The 16,449-nt window shown below is 53.4% G+C and overlaps 6 protein-coding genes across 6 annotated transcripts; 3 read left to right on the forward strand and 3 right to left on the reverse strand.

Annotated features, from left to right (window-relative positions):
• Nucleotides 1-2,277: 2,277 nt before the first annotated feature.
• ACO1O0_005140 (alpha-glucosidase) lies at nucleotides 2,278-4,053 on the forward strand (the record flags this gene model as incomplete). Its single annotated transcript, XM_083194566.1, has 1 exon — nucleotides 2,278-4,053. The coding sequence occupies one exon, from the start codon at nucleotides 2,278-2,280 to the stop codon at nucleotides 4,051-4,053; it is 1,776 nt and encodes a 591-aa protein (XP_083049479.1).
• Nucleotides 4,054-4,248: 195 nt separating this feature from the next.
• MET22 (uncharacterized protein) lies at nucleotides 4,249-5,325 on the reverse strand (the record flags this gene model as incomplete). Its single annotated transcript, XM_083194567.1, has 1 exon — nucleotides 4,249-5,325. One exon carries the CDS (start codon nucleotides 5,323-5,325, stop codon nucleotides 4,249-4,251), a length of 1,077 nt encoding a protein of 358 aa, XP_083049480.1.
• A 676-nt stretch (nucleotides 5,326-6,001) lies between these two features.
• THR1 (homoserine kinase) lies at nucleotides 6,002-7,215 on the forward strand (the record flags this gene model as incomplete). The annotated part of the gene is made up of 3 exons (XM_083194568.1): nucleotides 6,002-6,425; nucleotides 6,497-6,795; nucleotides 6,865-7,215. 3 exons carry the CDS (start codon nucleotides 6,002-6,004, stop codon nucleotides 7,213-7,215), a joined length of 1,074 nt encoding a protein of 357 aa, XP_083049481.1.
• Nucleotides 7,216-8,243: 1,028 nt separating this feature from the next.
• ACO1O0_005143 (acyl--CoA ligase) lies at nucleotides 8,244-10,051 on the reverse strand (the record flags this gene model as incomplete). The annotated part of the gene is made up of 3 exons (XM_083194569.1): nucleotides 8,244-8,318; nucleotides 8,373-9,398; nucleotides 9,446-10,051. 3 exons carry the CDS (start codon nucleotides 10,049-10,051, stop codon nucleotides 8,244-8,246), a joined length of 1,707 nt encoding a protein of 568 aa, XP_083049482.1.
• Nucleotides 10,052-11,744: 1,693 nt separating this feature from the next.
• NUO24 (thioredoxin-like [2Fe-2S] ferredoxin-domain-containing protein) lies at nucleotides 11,745-12,976 on the forward strand (the record flags this gene model as incomplete). Its single annotated transcript, XM_083194570.1, has 4 exons — nucleotides 11,745-11,753; nucleotides 11,815-12,093; nucleotides 12,201-12,491; nucleotides 12,608-12,976. 4 exons carry the CDS (start codon nucleotides 11,745-11,747, stop codon nucleotides 12,974-12,976), a joined length of 948 nt encoding a protein of 315 aa, XP_083049483.1.
• Nucleotides 12,977-13,238: 262 nt separating this feature from the next.
• On the reverse strand, nucleotides 13,239-14,915 carry ACO1O0_005145 (uncharacterized protein; the record flags this gene model as incomplete). Its single annotated transcript, XM_083194571.1, has 1 exon — nucleotides 13,239-14,915. One exon carries the CDS (start codon nucleotides 14,913-14,915, stop codon nucleotides 13,239-13,241), a length of 1,677 nt encoding a protein of 558 aa, XP_083049484.1.
• Between the last annotated feature and the right edge of the window lie 1,534 nt (nucleotides 14,916-16,449).

Raw genomic sequence — 16,449 nt, forward strand, 5'->3', positions numbered from 1 at the left:
GTGCAGCGATAATATTAAGCCAGGGACGTTATACTGTGCACTACCGGCGGCGAACTGGCGGTGGGTCTATGATGAGGATGATAATCTTATCAGATAGTAAAGTCGACTTAATAACTACTCGTTAGGGAGGATGGAAAGGTATGTGGCCTGTTTAATAATGTGGAATATAGTGAGTTAAACACGAATTTTCAAGATATTATATACTCCTCACTAATACCCTATAAATAGATTAGAAGGCGAGTTTAAATATTCGTTATTCCTTTATAATTTTAGTAAAGTTATTCGCCGGAATAAGCTACGGAGCTATAGTTATAATAGCTAATAGTAATGCTTAGAATATATATTTAGAATATCCTGCCTAGCACCTTAAGATTACAGATCTAGGTCTACTAATATTATCCGCGCTATATTAAATATCGTTAAGTATTTCTATAGATTAAACTAAGGTCTTATCTAATACCCTACCTACTAAAGCTATATATATGTTATATCTTAAAAGCTATATATTCTAAATAAGAAATATAATAAGTTATATTATATACCTAAAAAATATTATAAACTAATATACTTAGCCTTATTAGATAACTATATATTATAAGATTAAGGGGTTAAAAGGAAAAGATTATCTAGACTAAAGGGTAAAAGCTTATAGCTTATAATAATCCTCGTATATCTAAGCTTATAGCTTATAGTAAAAAGTAAAGGTAGATAATAATAGAGGATTATTAGTAAATATAATCTTAGAATAAATAAATAAATAATTATTATTATTATATTAGGGATACCCTCTTTTTATTACTTTTTATAAAGTTAGAAAGCTATAACCTAAGGGTTATAATAAAAGATATTAACCTATAAGGTCTTAAGATTATTTTTACTATATATATAAGACTAGTATTAATTATATAGATAATTAATATTATATTATTCTTTTTCTATTATTAATTAAAGTACTTATTACCTAATCTTATATATTAACCTTATTACTCTATAAGCTATAACCTTCGGGTTAATCTAGCCCTAGGCTATAATTATAGCCTATAATAACTTATCGTATATACCGATTATCTATATAAGCGATATTATACCTAACTAACCCCGCCTAAAACTTATAGTCTTTATATTATTATTATGGTTATTTAGTATTAATAGCTTTAACCTTTACCCTTTCTATCTTAGAGCGCCTCTTCGAGCCCTACTTACAAGGCCCTTAATAACGTACTTATTATTATAGGTCCTTTATTTATATTCTTATATATAGTAGTCTATCCCTAACTTATTATATAAAGTCTTTTAATTTTTTTTAGGTTAAATATATTTCTTTTATTTCTTTGCTATTAATATTATTTAATAATGCCTATTATAGTTTTTTTATATTATTATTATTATTTATTATTATATTAATTCCTTTATTATAAACCTTTATTATTAAAGCTTAAACCTTTTATAGGGGAGAGTTATTACGATAGATAAGATAGCTTATATAGCGTAGGTTACGTAGCATAGGATTAGATAATATTATAGCCTAGGTATACGGGAGGAAGGTTTATTAATAATATCAGAATTAGACTATTCGTTTATACGGTTTATCTAGACCAGCTTTATTAGTCGGAGCGATGATCCGATTAGATCGCTTATATTATAGATATTCTAGTTAGGTAAACTCTATAGGTAAACTCTATAGGTAATTCTAAGCTAATTAATTAGCCCCATATTACCTATTAGTTAATATATTAGTATCCCTATAAAAGTATAGAAAAAGTAGAGTATATGTTAGGTAAAAGGGCGGGGGCCACCTATCAGGTGAGGTATATACAGATATACGTAACGAGGTTCTAAGAGTCAACAAGGGACATGGAGTGGGTCTACACAGCTGAAAATCCTCGGCCCGGTATAGAACCAATCAGGTGCCATCATACACCGCGGTGGCTCTCGTCGACGGCGAGCCAAGCTTGATGATCCCATATCGTCAACTGTTTAACCTTCATGAAACATGCCTCTGCACTCTGCACCATGCGAGCCCCAGCACTCTGCGAGGCGAGACCCGCAAGTTCGCTGCATACTAGTATGTAATGTGTCTTCAGCAATGCCCTGAGCGGCCCGACATGGAGTTCAGAACTAGAAGCCGACATCATTCGATTCCCGATTGTTGGGGCCCCGGACACCAGTACAAAACGGAGGCCTTCTTCCAAGCCATGGCTTCACCGTCCCTAGAGAGTGACCAGACTCACTTATAATTCTATCCTCATTGCAAGTTGCATAAGCCGCCAGCTGGCCATGGGATCCGTGCCTGAAAACCACTCGCCCTGGTGGAAGGACGCCGTTGTCTACCAAGTCTATCCTGCTAGCTTCAAGGACTCCAACGGTGATGGCATGGGCGATATCCCTGGGCTCATTTCTGAGCTCGACTACCTGAAAGACCTCGGTATCAACACGCTCTGGCTATCTCCCATGTATAAAAGTCCACAGGTAGATATGGGGTACGATATCGCCGATTTCGAGGATATCCATGCGCCGTTTGGAACCCTGGCCGACATGAACAACCTCATCGAGGGCCTACATCAAAGGGGCATGCGTCTGATCCTGGATCTTGTCATCAACCATACGTCGGATCAGCATCAATGGTTCCAAGAGTCGAGATCATCCAGAGATAACCCCAAGCGAAACTGGTACATCTGGCGCGCGCCGCGGTACGACTTATCTGGTCAGCGCCAGCCACCTAACAATTGGCGGGCAGCATTTGGCGGGAGTGTCTGGGAGTGGGATGAGAAGACCCAGGAGTACTACCTGCATTACTTCGCCCCCGAGCAGCCCGACTTGAACTGGGACAACGATGAGACCCGCAACGCTATCTACGACTCGGCCGTCCGCTTCTGGCTGGAAAAAGGGGTCGATGGATTTCGCGTCGATACGGTCAACAAGTACAGCAAGCCTAGCGAGTTCGTCGATGCCGAGATCAAGGACCCCAAGAACCCCTGGCAGTACGCGTATCCCCTCTTCTGCAATGGCCCTAGGATGCACGAATTTCTCAAGGAGATGAACCGCGATGCTATGGCACCGTACGGAGAGATCATGACGGTAGGGGAGCTTCCCTGCACTCCAGACGCGGATGAGATTCTGCGGTATGTCGGTGCCAAGGAGCGGGAGCTGAACATGGTGTTCCACTTTGACATGGTTTACCTGGGGATGGGCACCGTTCACAAGTACATTCCTGAGAAATTCGACCTGCTGGATGTGAAAGCATCCCTAGCCAAGTGGCAGTGCTTCATAGAGGGTCGGGACACTTGGACAACCGTCTTTGCCGAGAACCACGATAGCGCCCGGTCCATCTCCCGGTTTGCATCAGACGCGCCGGCGCACCGCGAGGCATCCGCAAGGCTGCTCGCCCTAATGCTCACGACCCTCACAGGCACCCTCTTCATCTACCAGGGCCAGGAAATCGGCATGACCAACATCCCGCGCGACTGGTCCGTCGACGAGTACAAGGACCTCGAGACGCAGAATTTCTGGGAGCGCATGCGGGACCACACAGGCAACGACCCGACGGGCATGAGGACCGCCATGGACGGGATCAACGTGCTTGCCCGGGACCACGCCCGCACGCCCCTGCAATGGGACGCATCCGCGAACGCGGGCTTCTCGACCGGCGAGCCCTGGATGCGCGTGCACGACGACTACCCAGAGGTAAACATCCGGAAGCAGTGGGGGCAGTCAAATAGCCCATTGGAGTTTTGGAGGTACATGCTGCGTTTCCGGAAGCAGTTTAGCCAGCTCTTTACGCACGGTGTCTTCGCCGAGTTCGATCACGAGAATAAGGCGCTCTTCACTTATACCAAGGAGGCACACAGGGGCCGTGCCGTCACGGGGAGCGGAGAGATGAACAAAGCCCTCGTGGTGCTCAACTTCTCGGATGAGAACCAGCGCTTTGTTGTGCCTGATGAGCTTCAGGGATGCCGGGTGCGCCTTGCCGTGAGCACCATGGCCGGGAAAACTGAGGGTGGGATGTCGGAGCCACTCGCACCGTATGAGGGAAGAGCATATTGGATTCTGTAGATGCTGAGCTAGAAAAAGGAGTTGTTCCATCTTGGTATATGTGAATATTCAGGTTTCAGTGTCTAAATAGCTGGTTTCCAAGTCCCAGTCCAACCTACTATATTGCTCAACGCCTCCACCCCTTTGCCAAATCTAGGGCCGGTTTTCTCACGACCACATTTTCCCCTTCCCAGTCCATTCGTAAGGGAGGGATGTTTACAGCTTCGCGCTGAGGACCTCCTGGACAACGGACAAGACCTTGGGGTGGCAGCCAGCAGGGGCGGCGACGACGCCCTTGTTGTCGGCCAGGGTCCGGCCGATGCTAAAGTCGAGTCTCTTGCCGTGGATGTCGGTGACCTGGCCGCCGGCCTCACGGACAATGAGGTCGCCGGCGGCGTGGTCCCAGATCTTCTCCTGGTAGGTGGCCTTGACGGGCAGGCGGAGGTAGATGTCGCCGGCGCCGCGAGCGATGGAGCCGTACTTGGCCTGGCTGTCCATGCGGACGCTGGGCTTGGTGATGCCGAGCTTCTGGGCGATGGCCGCCTGGTCGCCGTGGGCCGAGTGGCCGGCCTCGACGCTCTCACAGAAGGTGGCGTCGGCGAGCAAGGAGGGGTCGACGGGCCTCATGGCGATGGGCTTAGGGTTGGCGAGGGCTCCTGGGGTGAGGGCGCGGCTGTTAACGCCGTGGCCCTGGACGGCGGAGAAGAGCACGCCGTGGCCCTCGTCGGTCTGGTTGGAGCCAATGTCGGCCGTGAGGGGCGCCTGGTCGTCGACGGGCAGGTTAGGGCAGCCGAGGACGCCGACCTTGACGTCACCATCCTGCATGAGGCCGAGGCAGACAGCGTACTGGCCGCCGCGCAGGAAGCCCTTTGTTCCGTCGATGGGGTCGATGGCCCAGATGCGGCCCTGGGGCCCGCCGGGGCTGTTTCCGCGGTCGATGAGCTCGAGCATCTGGTCGGCGTCGGCGATGGGGCCTCCGAGGGCGGCTTCGGCGGCCGGGTCGTCAAGCTTGATGTCCTTGACAAGGTCCCAGATGGTAGCCTTGAGGTTAGGATCCTCGCGCAGCTGGGCGGCCTCCTCCTCGGCGACGATGGCGTCGTGGGGGAAGTTGTGGCGGAGGGCGGCGATGATGAGGGCCTGGGCGCCGAAGTCGCCAATGGTGACGGGGGACTTGTCGTTCTTGTCGACGGTGCCCTTGGCCTTCTCGTGGAAGACGCGCTTGGTGAGGATGGCGGCGCGCTGGACGGCCAGCTGGGCAATGTACAGCTCCTGAGCGTAGGCGGGCGACGACATGGCGGCGGCGGTGGTGGTTAGGACGGTGGTTGTGGTTGTTGTGGCGGTTGTGGTGGTGAAGCCGCGGGGCACGAAGGAGGGGAGAAGGCGGCGGGGGAGAAAGGTGACGAGGGGCGCGAGGATGGCCAGGGCGAGGATGAGTAGGGGGGTACGGAGCATTCAGATATCTGGAGAGGAGAAGAAGAGGAGAAAGGAGTCAACATCGATCAGTTCTAGAAGTGGGGAGTGGCTGGATCTCAACGAGGTACGGGGTAGTCGGCCCCTGGGTGTTTAAACTTTGAACAATTCTTAGGGCCACATAGTATCCGTACAGTGGTACACTACGACACCTGGAGGCTTCCCTGGGATCTGCATGGCAGCCACCACCTGGGCATCAACGGCGTGATGAGTTGGAGGGATCATGGATGGAGGGATGGAGGGATCATCCAACGACTTGCCATCGGAGGGTTGGAGAGGCGGCGGGGTCGGTATTTAGGTGTGGTGCTGGGATTGCCCCACTACACGACCACCACAACGCCGCCATCAAAACTTCAAAACGCCTGCAATTGACATTGATTTTGGCCTCCGGTCTCGGGGCCGCATTCCAGTTCTATCTCTGAGAAAACCTCGCGCCCAAGCCATTTAGTCCCCCAACCAAGTCTCTCCCATCGTGATCAGCCCAAGGCCCGCTACAGCCATGGAGTCGTTCGTCATTAGGACCCCCGCGTCGAGCGCCAACATCGGCCCCGGCTTCGATGTCATCGGCCTGGCCCTGTCCATCTACCTCGAGCTGCACGTCACCATCGACCGCTCCAAGACCACCTCCAACGAGCCCCTCAACTGCCGCGTCACCTACGAGGGCCAGGGCGAGGCCGGAACCGACATTGACCTCGACCCCCAGAAGAATCTCATCACCCGCGTCGCCCTCTACGTCCTGCGCTGCCACGACCAGCGCTCGTTCCCCGTCGAGACCCATGTCCACATCAAGAACCCAATTCCTCTCGGCAGGGGCCTGGGCAGCTCTGGAGCCGCCGTCGTTGCCGGTGTTATGCTGGGCAAGGAGGTCGGCGGCCTGTCGCATCTGACCGACGACCGCCTGTTCGACTACTGCCTCATGATCGGTACGTTACCACGCAACAAAGGAAGAGCAGACGACGTCGCACCCACGCACAGCACTGACCAAGGACTGCAGAGAGACACCCGGACAATGTCGGCGCCGCACTGTTTGGAGGCTTCGTAGGCACCTACCTCAAGCCGCTGAAGCCCGAAGACATGGCGCGGATCGAGATCCCCCTCAGCGAAGTGCTGCCCGCCCCAGCGGGAGGCGTCGACACGGGCGAGAAGCCCCCGAACCCGCCGCACGGCATCGGCCACCACATCAAGTTCCCCTGGACGAGCGAGATCAAGGCCGTGGCCATCATCCCGGACTTTGTGGTGCCCACCCACAGGGCCCGTGAGGTCCTCCCCGACAAATACGTCCGGCCGGATGTGGTAAGCCTTATTTTTCATCCCTAACGGGCTGAGCTCGGAGTATGTATAAGTCACTAACACGCACGCTAGATCTTCAACCTCCAGCGAATAGCGCTGCTGCCCGTTGCGCTGGGCCAGTCTCCCCCCGACCCGGAGCTCATCCACCTGGCCATGCAGGACAAGGTCCACCAGCCATACCGCCAGCTGCTGATCCCCGGGCTCAACGAGATTGTCGAGTCCATGTCCCCCAAGACGGTCGACGGTTTCCTGGGTGTGTGCCTGTCGGGCGCCGGCCCCACGATCCTCGCACTCGCGACCCACAACTTTGAGACAATTGCCGGCCAGATCATCGACAAGCTAAGGGAGTGCAACGAGAACAAGAACCTCCAGTGCACCTGGAAGGTGCTGGAGCCGGCGGATGGTACTAAGGTCATTCGTTGAGACCACCCCTTCCACCCCCTCCACAGGCTTGGCTTGGCGTCTTCGCACCTACAGAGATAGGTCTCTGTTTTTCCCCATGTTATATATATTAGCATCTGTTTTGGAGTTGGCGGACCGTGGAGAAAGATATGTTTAAACCTAAAAAGACACGAAACACTCAAGAGGCATGGGTTTTGGGTAACCGGTTCATGAAGCTGCTGAAACAAGACATAGAGCTTACGGGAAATCAAACGCAACATAATGCGTGTCTTGAAATTATTATTATGCTATGGCTACTGCATATTCATCTAGGACAGTTCCCCGAATTTGACATTGTCATGGTGGTTTCTTGCGGGCTACCCTAGTGATTTGGGCTTCATCACAATTTGGTAGCGCTAGAGGGGTTATTTTTGCATGCCCTCGCTACTGAGATGATCAGACTCTATGCCTTGGCATCTTTGGCCTTAAAACCAGGCTCGGTAGGTGTCCTGGATGTGATTGTGCCCTGAAGGATTGGCATTAGGCCCATCGCCTCGGCGTCGATTAGGACTCGTCGCTTGTAATCTGGCCACTGCTCTGGACCGTCGAGTTTGGGCGAACGATACCACGAAAAATTCCATTCTGGCGTGGCTTTGCATCACGCCCGTGGTTACGAAGATGAACAGGTTGGGGCATTTGGAAGTGTGAGGGAGTTAGGTTTAAGCTCGTGAAAGCACAAGGTAGGCAACTCATAAAGTGAACCCAACATCTGACAGCACCAAAGCCCCTAGCTAACATGGACCCCTAGGAGCACGTCATTATTCTAAAATACAATCAAGACAGTTTCATGGCTGGGCTTTATCTAATACGAAACTTTTCAGGATAATGATGTGCTTAAGCTGTGTAGTCTCGTAAAGCTTTGGAAAAGAGATAATCAAATGCATGTCTGCCGGAGCCCTGGGGAGGGAGTAGGGGAATCCATTCTGAACAGGTAGCATGCATTTAGCCATGCCCTATACTTCTTAAGCGTCTTTTAAATTATTGAATAGACAGGTCTCCCGCATACGAGGTTAGATTTTCGCTCGTGTCTCTTCTATCTCCCGCCCAGCCCTGTCTGAGAGCACTCTGCGCAAAATCTTGCCAGACTGCCATGGTTAGCCCTAGAATTCTTTTAAGAAACGCGCGAAAATATTTCTTACCGGATTCTTGGGAATGGCATCTACGAACACGACGCCTCCTCGCAGTCGCTTGTACGGCGCCACTCGTTCCCTCACCCAGGCTTCAACTTCTCTCTCTGATATCTTGACGCTATCCGACTCGCGAACGACGTATGCCCTGGGGACCTCATCGTCATCCTTCACTACCCCAACGACAGCAGCATCGATGATGTCGTCTCGTTCTAGAAGCAGGGCGTCAAGCTCCGTGGGTGACACCTGGTACCCCCTTACTTTGATGAGTTCCTTGACCCGATCAACGACATGGAAGATGGCCCCTTTTGTATAAGAGGGCGAGACATAGGCAATGTCTCCTGTGCGTAGCCACCGCGTACCCGTAGAGTCGGTCGTGATGGCTTGGAGCGTTGCCTCAGGGTTCCGCCAGTAACCCCTCATGAGCGTCGGTGCTGCCACGTACAGCTCTCCTGTAACACCAGCCTCCAAGACCTCTTCCCCTGTCCCCATATTGACGATTTTGGCCTTGCAGCCCGGCATGAGCTCCCCGACTCCTTCCCAGGCATCGTTTGTCGGATCCCAGCCCATTGCGGTACAAGTCAACTCGGTCATACCCCACCCCTGCCGTACCACCCTATGGCCGCTCCCAGAAAGCATTTGGTTAACCTCTCTTTGTGTCTCCCGACTTAGGGAAGCTGCTCCACTTCCCACCATGTCAAGACTACTCAAGTCTGCCTGCCGCCCCAGAGGATGCTTTGAAAGTGCCACAAAGATAGGAGGAACGGCAAACAATTTGGTTATCTGAAAGTTGGTTATGTGGTAGAGCATCTTCGGAAAATCAAACTGCGACATAACGTAGACAGGGATGCCCTCATGAGGGAAAGCGGTGATGAAGTAACCTTGGCAAAAGGCATGATACATAGGGAGGAAGCAGAGAGCAGCTCCACGACGGGTGCGTTGAAGGTACTCCGGGTGTAGTCTATGAAGCGAGGCAACGCCCTGACCGCTGGCGACGTGGTTGTAGTGCGTGATCTCAACTCCTTTAGGGAGACCTGTCTGTCAGGAATTAGCAGGCGCTATCTCCTAAATCTGCACGAACATACCGTTCCAGAACTATAGTTCAGGGTACACGTCGCCGTGCTGGAATCCAATGGTTCATCCCACACAAACTTCTCCCCCTTTCCCTTCGAAACAACGAGTCTTGTCCAAGACTGTATTTCCGCAGCGGTGGTGTTCTCCGCATTGTTCAAATCCGGGATGGAGCCGTCAAAGGCAAACACGTTACTAGAGTCCATTCCTATCATAGCGGCAGCTTGTGCTGCCACTTCCCAGCTCTTAGTCGCGGCCAACATGATGGTTGCTCCGCTATCTTTGAGCTGGTATGCTAGCTCTCGAGGCACAAAACTTGGATTGGCACCGGTAAAGACGCCGCCGGCCATCCAGATCCCCAGCATGATGGCAGGAAACACGACATTGTTTCCAGAGAAGACTAGAACACGGTCGCCAGGCCGCAGCCCATGTTCGAGGAGACCAACAGCAATGCGCTTGGCCAGTAGCCGGGCAGAAGATAGAGTCAGGTACTGAGTGTTGGGGTTATCGGCGTCGATCCAGGCCTTCCTGTCCGGAAGTGGGTCGTAGCAGGAGCCGAAGATCCATTTCTGAATCGAGCAGTTGGGTACCGGCACCGAGAAGCGGGATTCAATGGCCATGGCGTAAGATTTGGTTGTGGTGGTATGCTGGTCGATGCTTATGATGTTGAGTTGGAGTAAGGGTTGTTTGAAAGAGGAACTCGTAATAATAAGAAGATGTGGCAGAAGCGGCCTTCTTATACTGAGAAATTAACCAACGGTCAAGCCAAAAGCAACTCTTTTTCACTGCCAATCAATCAGTGAGTCCCGATCAGAATATGGCGCGTACATGAAGTTGAAACAGGGCCAATGCCACGTCTAATCTTTCGCCCACGGCCAATCTGTAGCCCAAATCGAAATGGACCATCCAGCCCCCTGTATGTGTCGTTGGGTCGCAACTGGCTTTGAGGTGTCTTAGCCCTCGCAGGTTGGTCGGTCCAGCAACCGGAGTCTGATTATAGATGTGAGAACGCGGCATGGGCAATTTGTAACTGAGTAGGAGATAAGCACGACGACGACGAGGTGATGCCAACCCATCAGGCTGCCGCTACAAGGCAGATGCTCTATATAACAGACAATGAAGCAATGTCCTGCTCTAGTACCCACGGCACTTCATATGGTGTGGCATCTGACACAGTGATCTTCCTGACTGAGGCTCGACGAGTAAGCAGCCCAACAACAGTTGATCCCCATGGCGCTTCGCCACTTTTCCCTTGCCCGTCCACCTGTTATCGAGCTTTCGAAGCGTTCCCTGTCATGTAGATGCAACAGCATGGCAGCTATTCCCGCCAACAGCCCTCGGAAACCAACAATGGGATGGCTGCTGACCAAAATCTGATCCAGCTGCCATTACAAGGAGAGTCTGTCGTCAAGTATCGGGGTAGCGTTACACGGTCGGCTAGGATGCATAGGCGATGTTATGCCCGTGTGCCTCGGTGGCATAAAAGACAATGGCCGGTAGCCGAAGTTCGTACTACCCCAGGAAGAGATTTCTATCCCAAGGGTAAGCCTCCTGTCGCCTTGCGTTGTAGGGAGCCCCCAGATCTCGCGGCATCCCAGAGTTTCTATTCCCATCATATTGTCAACCATACAACCCGGATGAGCCCAGTATATTTGCCCACGCTATAAGTGTTGTAGAAATGGATGATTCATATGGGGAGTTGATTGTGGGTTCGTATCTCATACTAATTTAAGCCACGCGACAGGACTTGCAGATCTAAAGTTATAAGTGACTCGTGGGACTGTAGGTGAGGGTGATGAGGTCGAGCCAGCATACCGTGACCTAGCGTCTCGTACAGCGATGGCAGATTCACACGATGATTATAAGTCAATAACACCAATGAAAGCGTATAATCAGGCGCACTGCCACGGAAGACACGCATCCCTACGATGCATCTCAACTGTGACGGCGACCAGACAATGCAGATGGCGTCGGAAACTCGGTTAGGGATGCCCTCAGATTGGACGGCCGCAGCTTGGAGTGCCACCCTGCAGAAGCTTCCGCAGGCGAGCAGCTACACGATACGGCCAATGTGAGATAACTCGAGCCTGATTTCTCACATCAGGGGCATTGAGAGTTAAAACAGGGCGCACGATGGCGAGAGGCATTCGTCAGATTTGGCGAGGTGCGGCCAATTACGATCATTGAGCCGCGCCCGCAAGTCATAATTTGTACACAGCAGGAGTCTCTGTTGAATTCTATTTCACGACACAGTATATGAAGCGACGTGAGAAACAGGGTTCGATGGATGCCAGAGATGTGGAAACGTGAGGGATGGGTAGGGTGAGCGAAATGGGTGCTGGCTTAGTGGTTGGTATTCGGAGCCGAACTTCACCCGACAAAGCCAATCAGTGGTGCGCATTTTGCAAGCAGCTCCAAAACCGCCGGCAACGACGTCGACGACAATTTGAAGGCCAAGCTCCACGATCTACTCAACCCTCCGCCCCTCGACGACCCGTTGCAGACGCCGCTTCCCGCCCCCAGCGACGACACGCTCACAATGGCGACCAAGATCACCCCCTTCCTCTTCCGGTCCGCCTTCCGGACCGCCTCGCGCGCCCCCTTCTGCCAGACCCGCGCCCTGTCCGTCACGGCTCGCCGGACAAGCGACACCCTCATGGTGGTCAGTAAAACCCCCCAATGGCGGGCCAATTGAGGCCCAATTGGCCTCCTCATCGATGCCGCACGCGATGGGGGACCCCGAGATGTTAACCTTGTACCCGGCTGCAGCACCGCAACACGCCCGACAACAACCCCGATATTCCCTTCAAGTTCAACGCTGAGAATGAGGCCATCATCGCCGAGATCCTCAAGCGCTACCCCCCGCAGTACAAGAAGGCCGCCGTCATGCCCATCCTCGACCTCGGACAGCGCCAGCACGGCTTCACCTCCATCAGCGTCATGAACGAGGTCGCTCGCCTGCTCGAAATGCCCCCCATGCGCGTCTACGAGGTGGCGTCTTTCTACACCATGTACAACCGAACCCCCGTGGGCAAGTACCACGTCCAGATCTGCACGACGGTACGTTACCTATCTCGAATTATCCTCATTCTCCTCTACCTTATCGGAGGGGGTATACCTGTTTTGCTGTGAGAGACACATGTCGGGTAGTTATGCTGACATATCCCTCTCTCCAGACACCCTGCCAGCTCGGCGGCTGCGGGTCCGACGCCATCGTCAAGGCCATCAAAGAGCATCTAGGCATCAAGCAGGGCGAGACCACCCCTGACGGCCTCTTCACCGTCATCGAGGTCGAGTGCCTGGGCGCCTGCGTCAACGCCCCGATGGTCCAGATCAACGACGAGTACTACGAGGACCTCACCCCGGAGACCATCGTCGCCGTCCTCAAGGCTCTCAAGGAGAGTGCCAACGCCACCGCCGGCGCCGCCTCTAAGGCCCCGACCCCGGGCCCCCAGACCGGCCGCCAGACGTGCGAGAATAGCAACGGCTTGACGAATCTCGTTGAGGAGCCGTGGGGTGCGGAGAAGACGAGGTCGGACCTGTAAGAGAGAGAGACGCAATGCTAAACTATTTTTGTTTTTCCTTTTGTCTTCTTGTATGTCTGTAGCGGATAGGGTTCGGCATCAAGAAAGAAGGGGTTAGATCTGTACATAACGGTGCGTGGAATGCTATTCACGGTAGAGACACATATTGTCCGATCATCGTGAGATTTCCTTTGTTCTTGGTCCTTTACACACACAAGTCGTGTCCCGAAGTTACATTTTCCCGTTTGTTCCCAAAGTGGTCCTGTTGATTCACCACTGGCCGCTACCCAAGACGAAGAATCCAGGCATCTCCAAGCCTTTCGTTGCCCTCGCTCAGTCCACCCGAAATCACAATGGCGCTCTCTTCCAGATCGACCATGACAGCACTCGCCAGCCAACCCCGAGGACCAGGCTGCTCGTCAAAGTCGTCGTCGTCGTCGTACGGCGCAGTCAACACCCGCTGCCACTTCCCCTCGCCTGTCTTGCGCCCCATAGCCTGCCACACGGCATGCGTAAAGCTGGCAGGCGTCATGCCCAGCGGAGGAACCTGGAACGTCCAGATGTCGCCGTGGAACTTGCCCGCGCCGGCGTGGCCCTCGGAGCTCGGTGAACCCTCGCCCATGGCGAGCACCAGATATTCGGTGCCTCCCCCGATGGTCAGCGCGTGGAAGGACGCAACACTACGAGGTGCAGGCCATGCCTGGACCGGCTCAACGGGGATCTCGGAAGAGGATGCGCCGGGGTTGTTCTGCACAATAGTCTGCCACCCGCCGCGGGCGTGAATGGCCACCTCGCCCTTGCTGACCTTGTCATCGAACATTTCAACCTCGAGATGCAGGAAGTCTAGCTGCCCGCCAACCTCCTTTTCGCCGTCATATCCCCCGAAGCGGAACAGCCGGCTCTTGCTGATGCATATGGCCGTTCCACCCCTTGCAGGCCCAGGTGCCGCCGGTAGCTCGGTCCATGTCTTGGTGTGGACATTGAATGCCCACAGGTCATTGGTGCGCTCGCCATTGGCAAGACACCCGCCGTGGACGAAGAATGTGCCGTAACCTTCGGATTCCTGATCGACCGCATCCTCGGCGACATTGCCTACGATGGGATCCTGTGGGATACCGGTCCTGGACGTATCACCGATGAATCGCTGACGCCAGTTGGTGGGTTGGTGTGGGGGTGGTTTGGCAAAGTCGCGGGGTCGGTCGGTCGAGGTGGCGCAGTGATAACTGCGCGCTGCTGGGTGAGGAACGATGGTGCCACCCTTGACGGCGGGAACAGGGTCAAGGTAGGTCCAGGTACTGGCTCGTGTGTCGAAGACCCAGACTCGCCCAGTTTCCTCCAGAGGTTTCATATCAGGCCCACCACGGCCTCCAAAGAGGAAGATACGAGACCCGATGGAGGCCGTCGCGTGGCCAACTCGAGCCTCAGGGACATCGTTCTTGTATAACTCGTCCCTTGCGGCAGGCTCCTTTCCCTTCCCCTTGTCCTCGGAAGTTTCCTCCTCTTTGAGTGGGACTTCGTCCATGTCTTTCTCCTCTGCCTCCTCTGCTGCCTCCTCTGCTGCCTCTTCTGTGGGAGTCCCTGACCCCACTTCGGCAGTGGTCGGCGCAGGTTCTTCAAGCTTCGCTGCGACAGGCTTGATGCGGTAGTAGTCGGCACCAGCGCTGCTCCAGGGCAGGGTGATGACGTGCATATCGTTATCGACGGGCTCGCGTGGGTTGACCTCGCCGCCAAAGATGTAGGCCGAACCGGATACGATGTTGAGCGAGTGGGAGGAGCGAGGGAGTGGAGGGATAGAGACGCGCTCCCAGGTCCCACCTATGGTCTTCTCTTTCCCAAAAGGAAGGGACGGCATCTGAGGGAAGTTGGATGGGATCTGGGGAAACTTGGACGGCATGTTGCCCTTGGCGTTTTGGAGGAGATCCGACGTCCGGCGCCGGATCATGGAGAAGTTGGACTCCATGGTGGGAAGCGAGATTCTCGGTGAAGGTGTGGCAGCAGTTGAATGTCCGAATTGACGGAGGCTCGTCGGGGAGGAAGGCGAGGGTTTGTTGTCAGCCTGAGCCGTCAGCGAGCACAAAACAAGCAAGGATTCGCAGGATCCGGGATGCTGCAATGACGTATCACCGTTTCTCGATAGTCAGAGCGCTGCACAGCTTGAGCTCGCAATGTTGGCACTGGCACTGGCACCAGCAGTAAACGCTGCTTCTTCTCGTGCCGGCCCTGTAAATGCCTATCCTCTAGCTCTGGGCTGATTGAAGGGAATTGAAAGGCAGAGTGCGACAGCTGAGAAAGGCGCAGACTGGAAAGCGACGAAGCATCATGGCGGAGCTACAGGCGTTGATGCGAGATCCCGGCTTGGTACGAGGTTGAGGGGATCCAATTCGTCGGCGGAGACAAGCGGCGGGGTCTACACCGGGCTGTGCAGGTGGTGCTGCATGCCCCATGGACCCGAATTTAGTCTCCACGGCCGAGGGGATGCATTTGCAGCTTTGCACGGGATGGCTGCTCCATCCGTGCTTCACGAGGTTGGAGCGTATTGCCCACCCAGAATGGCGCATCCATGGCTCTGTATCTGTAGAGTAAGGCATGAATACAAAGGGAGGGGGAGATTCTACAGCAAACGACCCGATACTGACGTCACCTGCCTTTGATCGCTTTGAGGTTCAGACCCGAGACTGGAGGCTTACAGACTTCCTCAGGTCCTTCGCTAGCGCTAACATTGAAGCGTAAACAGATGAAAGCATTCTCCTTCGTACCATGGAGGTCCTCGCAAAAGAGGCCCACGAGAAAACACCCAGCCTCAGTATCTACATCATTGACCTTGACCAGCCCGGACGACCGCCAATGTCGTTGAAAATGCAATCTCGAAACTACAGTGAGCTGACCACCTGGGGGCTCGGGAAGGGTAGGTTCGAGAACGAGGAGTATTCGACAGCAGGTGCCTATTATAGTATCATACGTGAACAAGATTGGCGAGACTGACAGGATCCAGGCTCAGCCATAAATCCGTTTCTGCATTTTCAGTCTACAATTCATCTTTAGCTGCTTCCTAAGGATGGTTAGCATCCAATAACTCCCCTATTCCACGCAGGCCCCTCGATTGCAACTCGCTCTCCGTACAGGCTACGGTTCAGCTGGAACCCTAGTTGCACCATTAGGCTCACTCGCTCGCCCTCCATGAACCCCATGCGTGACGACTAGCAGCCTCGTCCTCCCGGCGAAGGCTGTGAGTCTTCATCAGCCGGGCGCACTGTTCGCCTGTTCCCGGCGCTTAATATGCATGACCCCCCCGCCATGCTCCATGGGTGTTCACCAGCCCAAAACCTCGACTCCCCCCAGCTGCACTTTCGCCCCAGCCGCTTATTTTTAGAGGTAACCAACGGGTTCAATTTAATAAACCGGCCATCCCGCGCCGGCCGTTTGGGGGCCATACTAACACTACTCGTGCTCATTTCTGTTGTACACGGTACCACCACGATACCCGTTGTCACACG

Source organism: Amphichorda felina, assembly GCF_050947745.1.
Source record: "Amphichorda felina strain 45539 chromosome Unknown scaffold_5, whole genome shotgun sequence".
In the NCBI taxonomy this organism is placed as follows: Eukaryota; Fungi; Ascomycota; class Sordariomycetes; order Hypocreales; family Bionectriaceae; genus Amphichorda; species Amphichorda felina.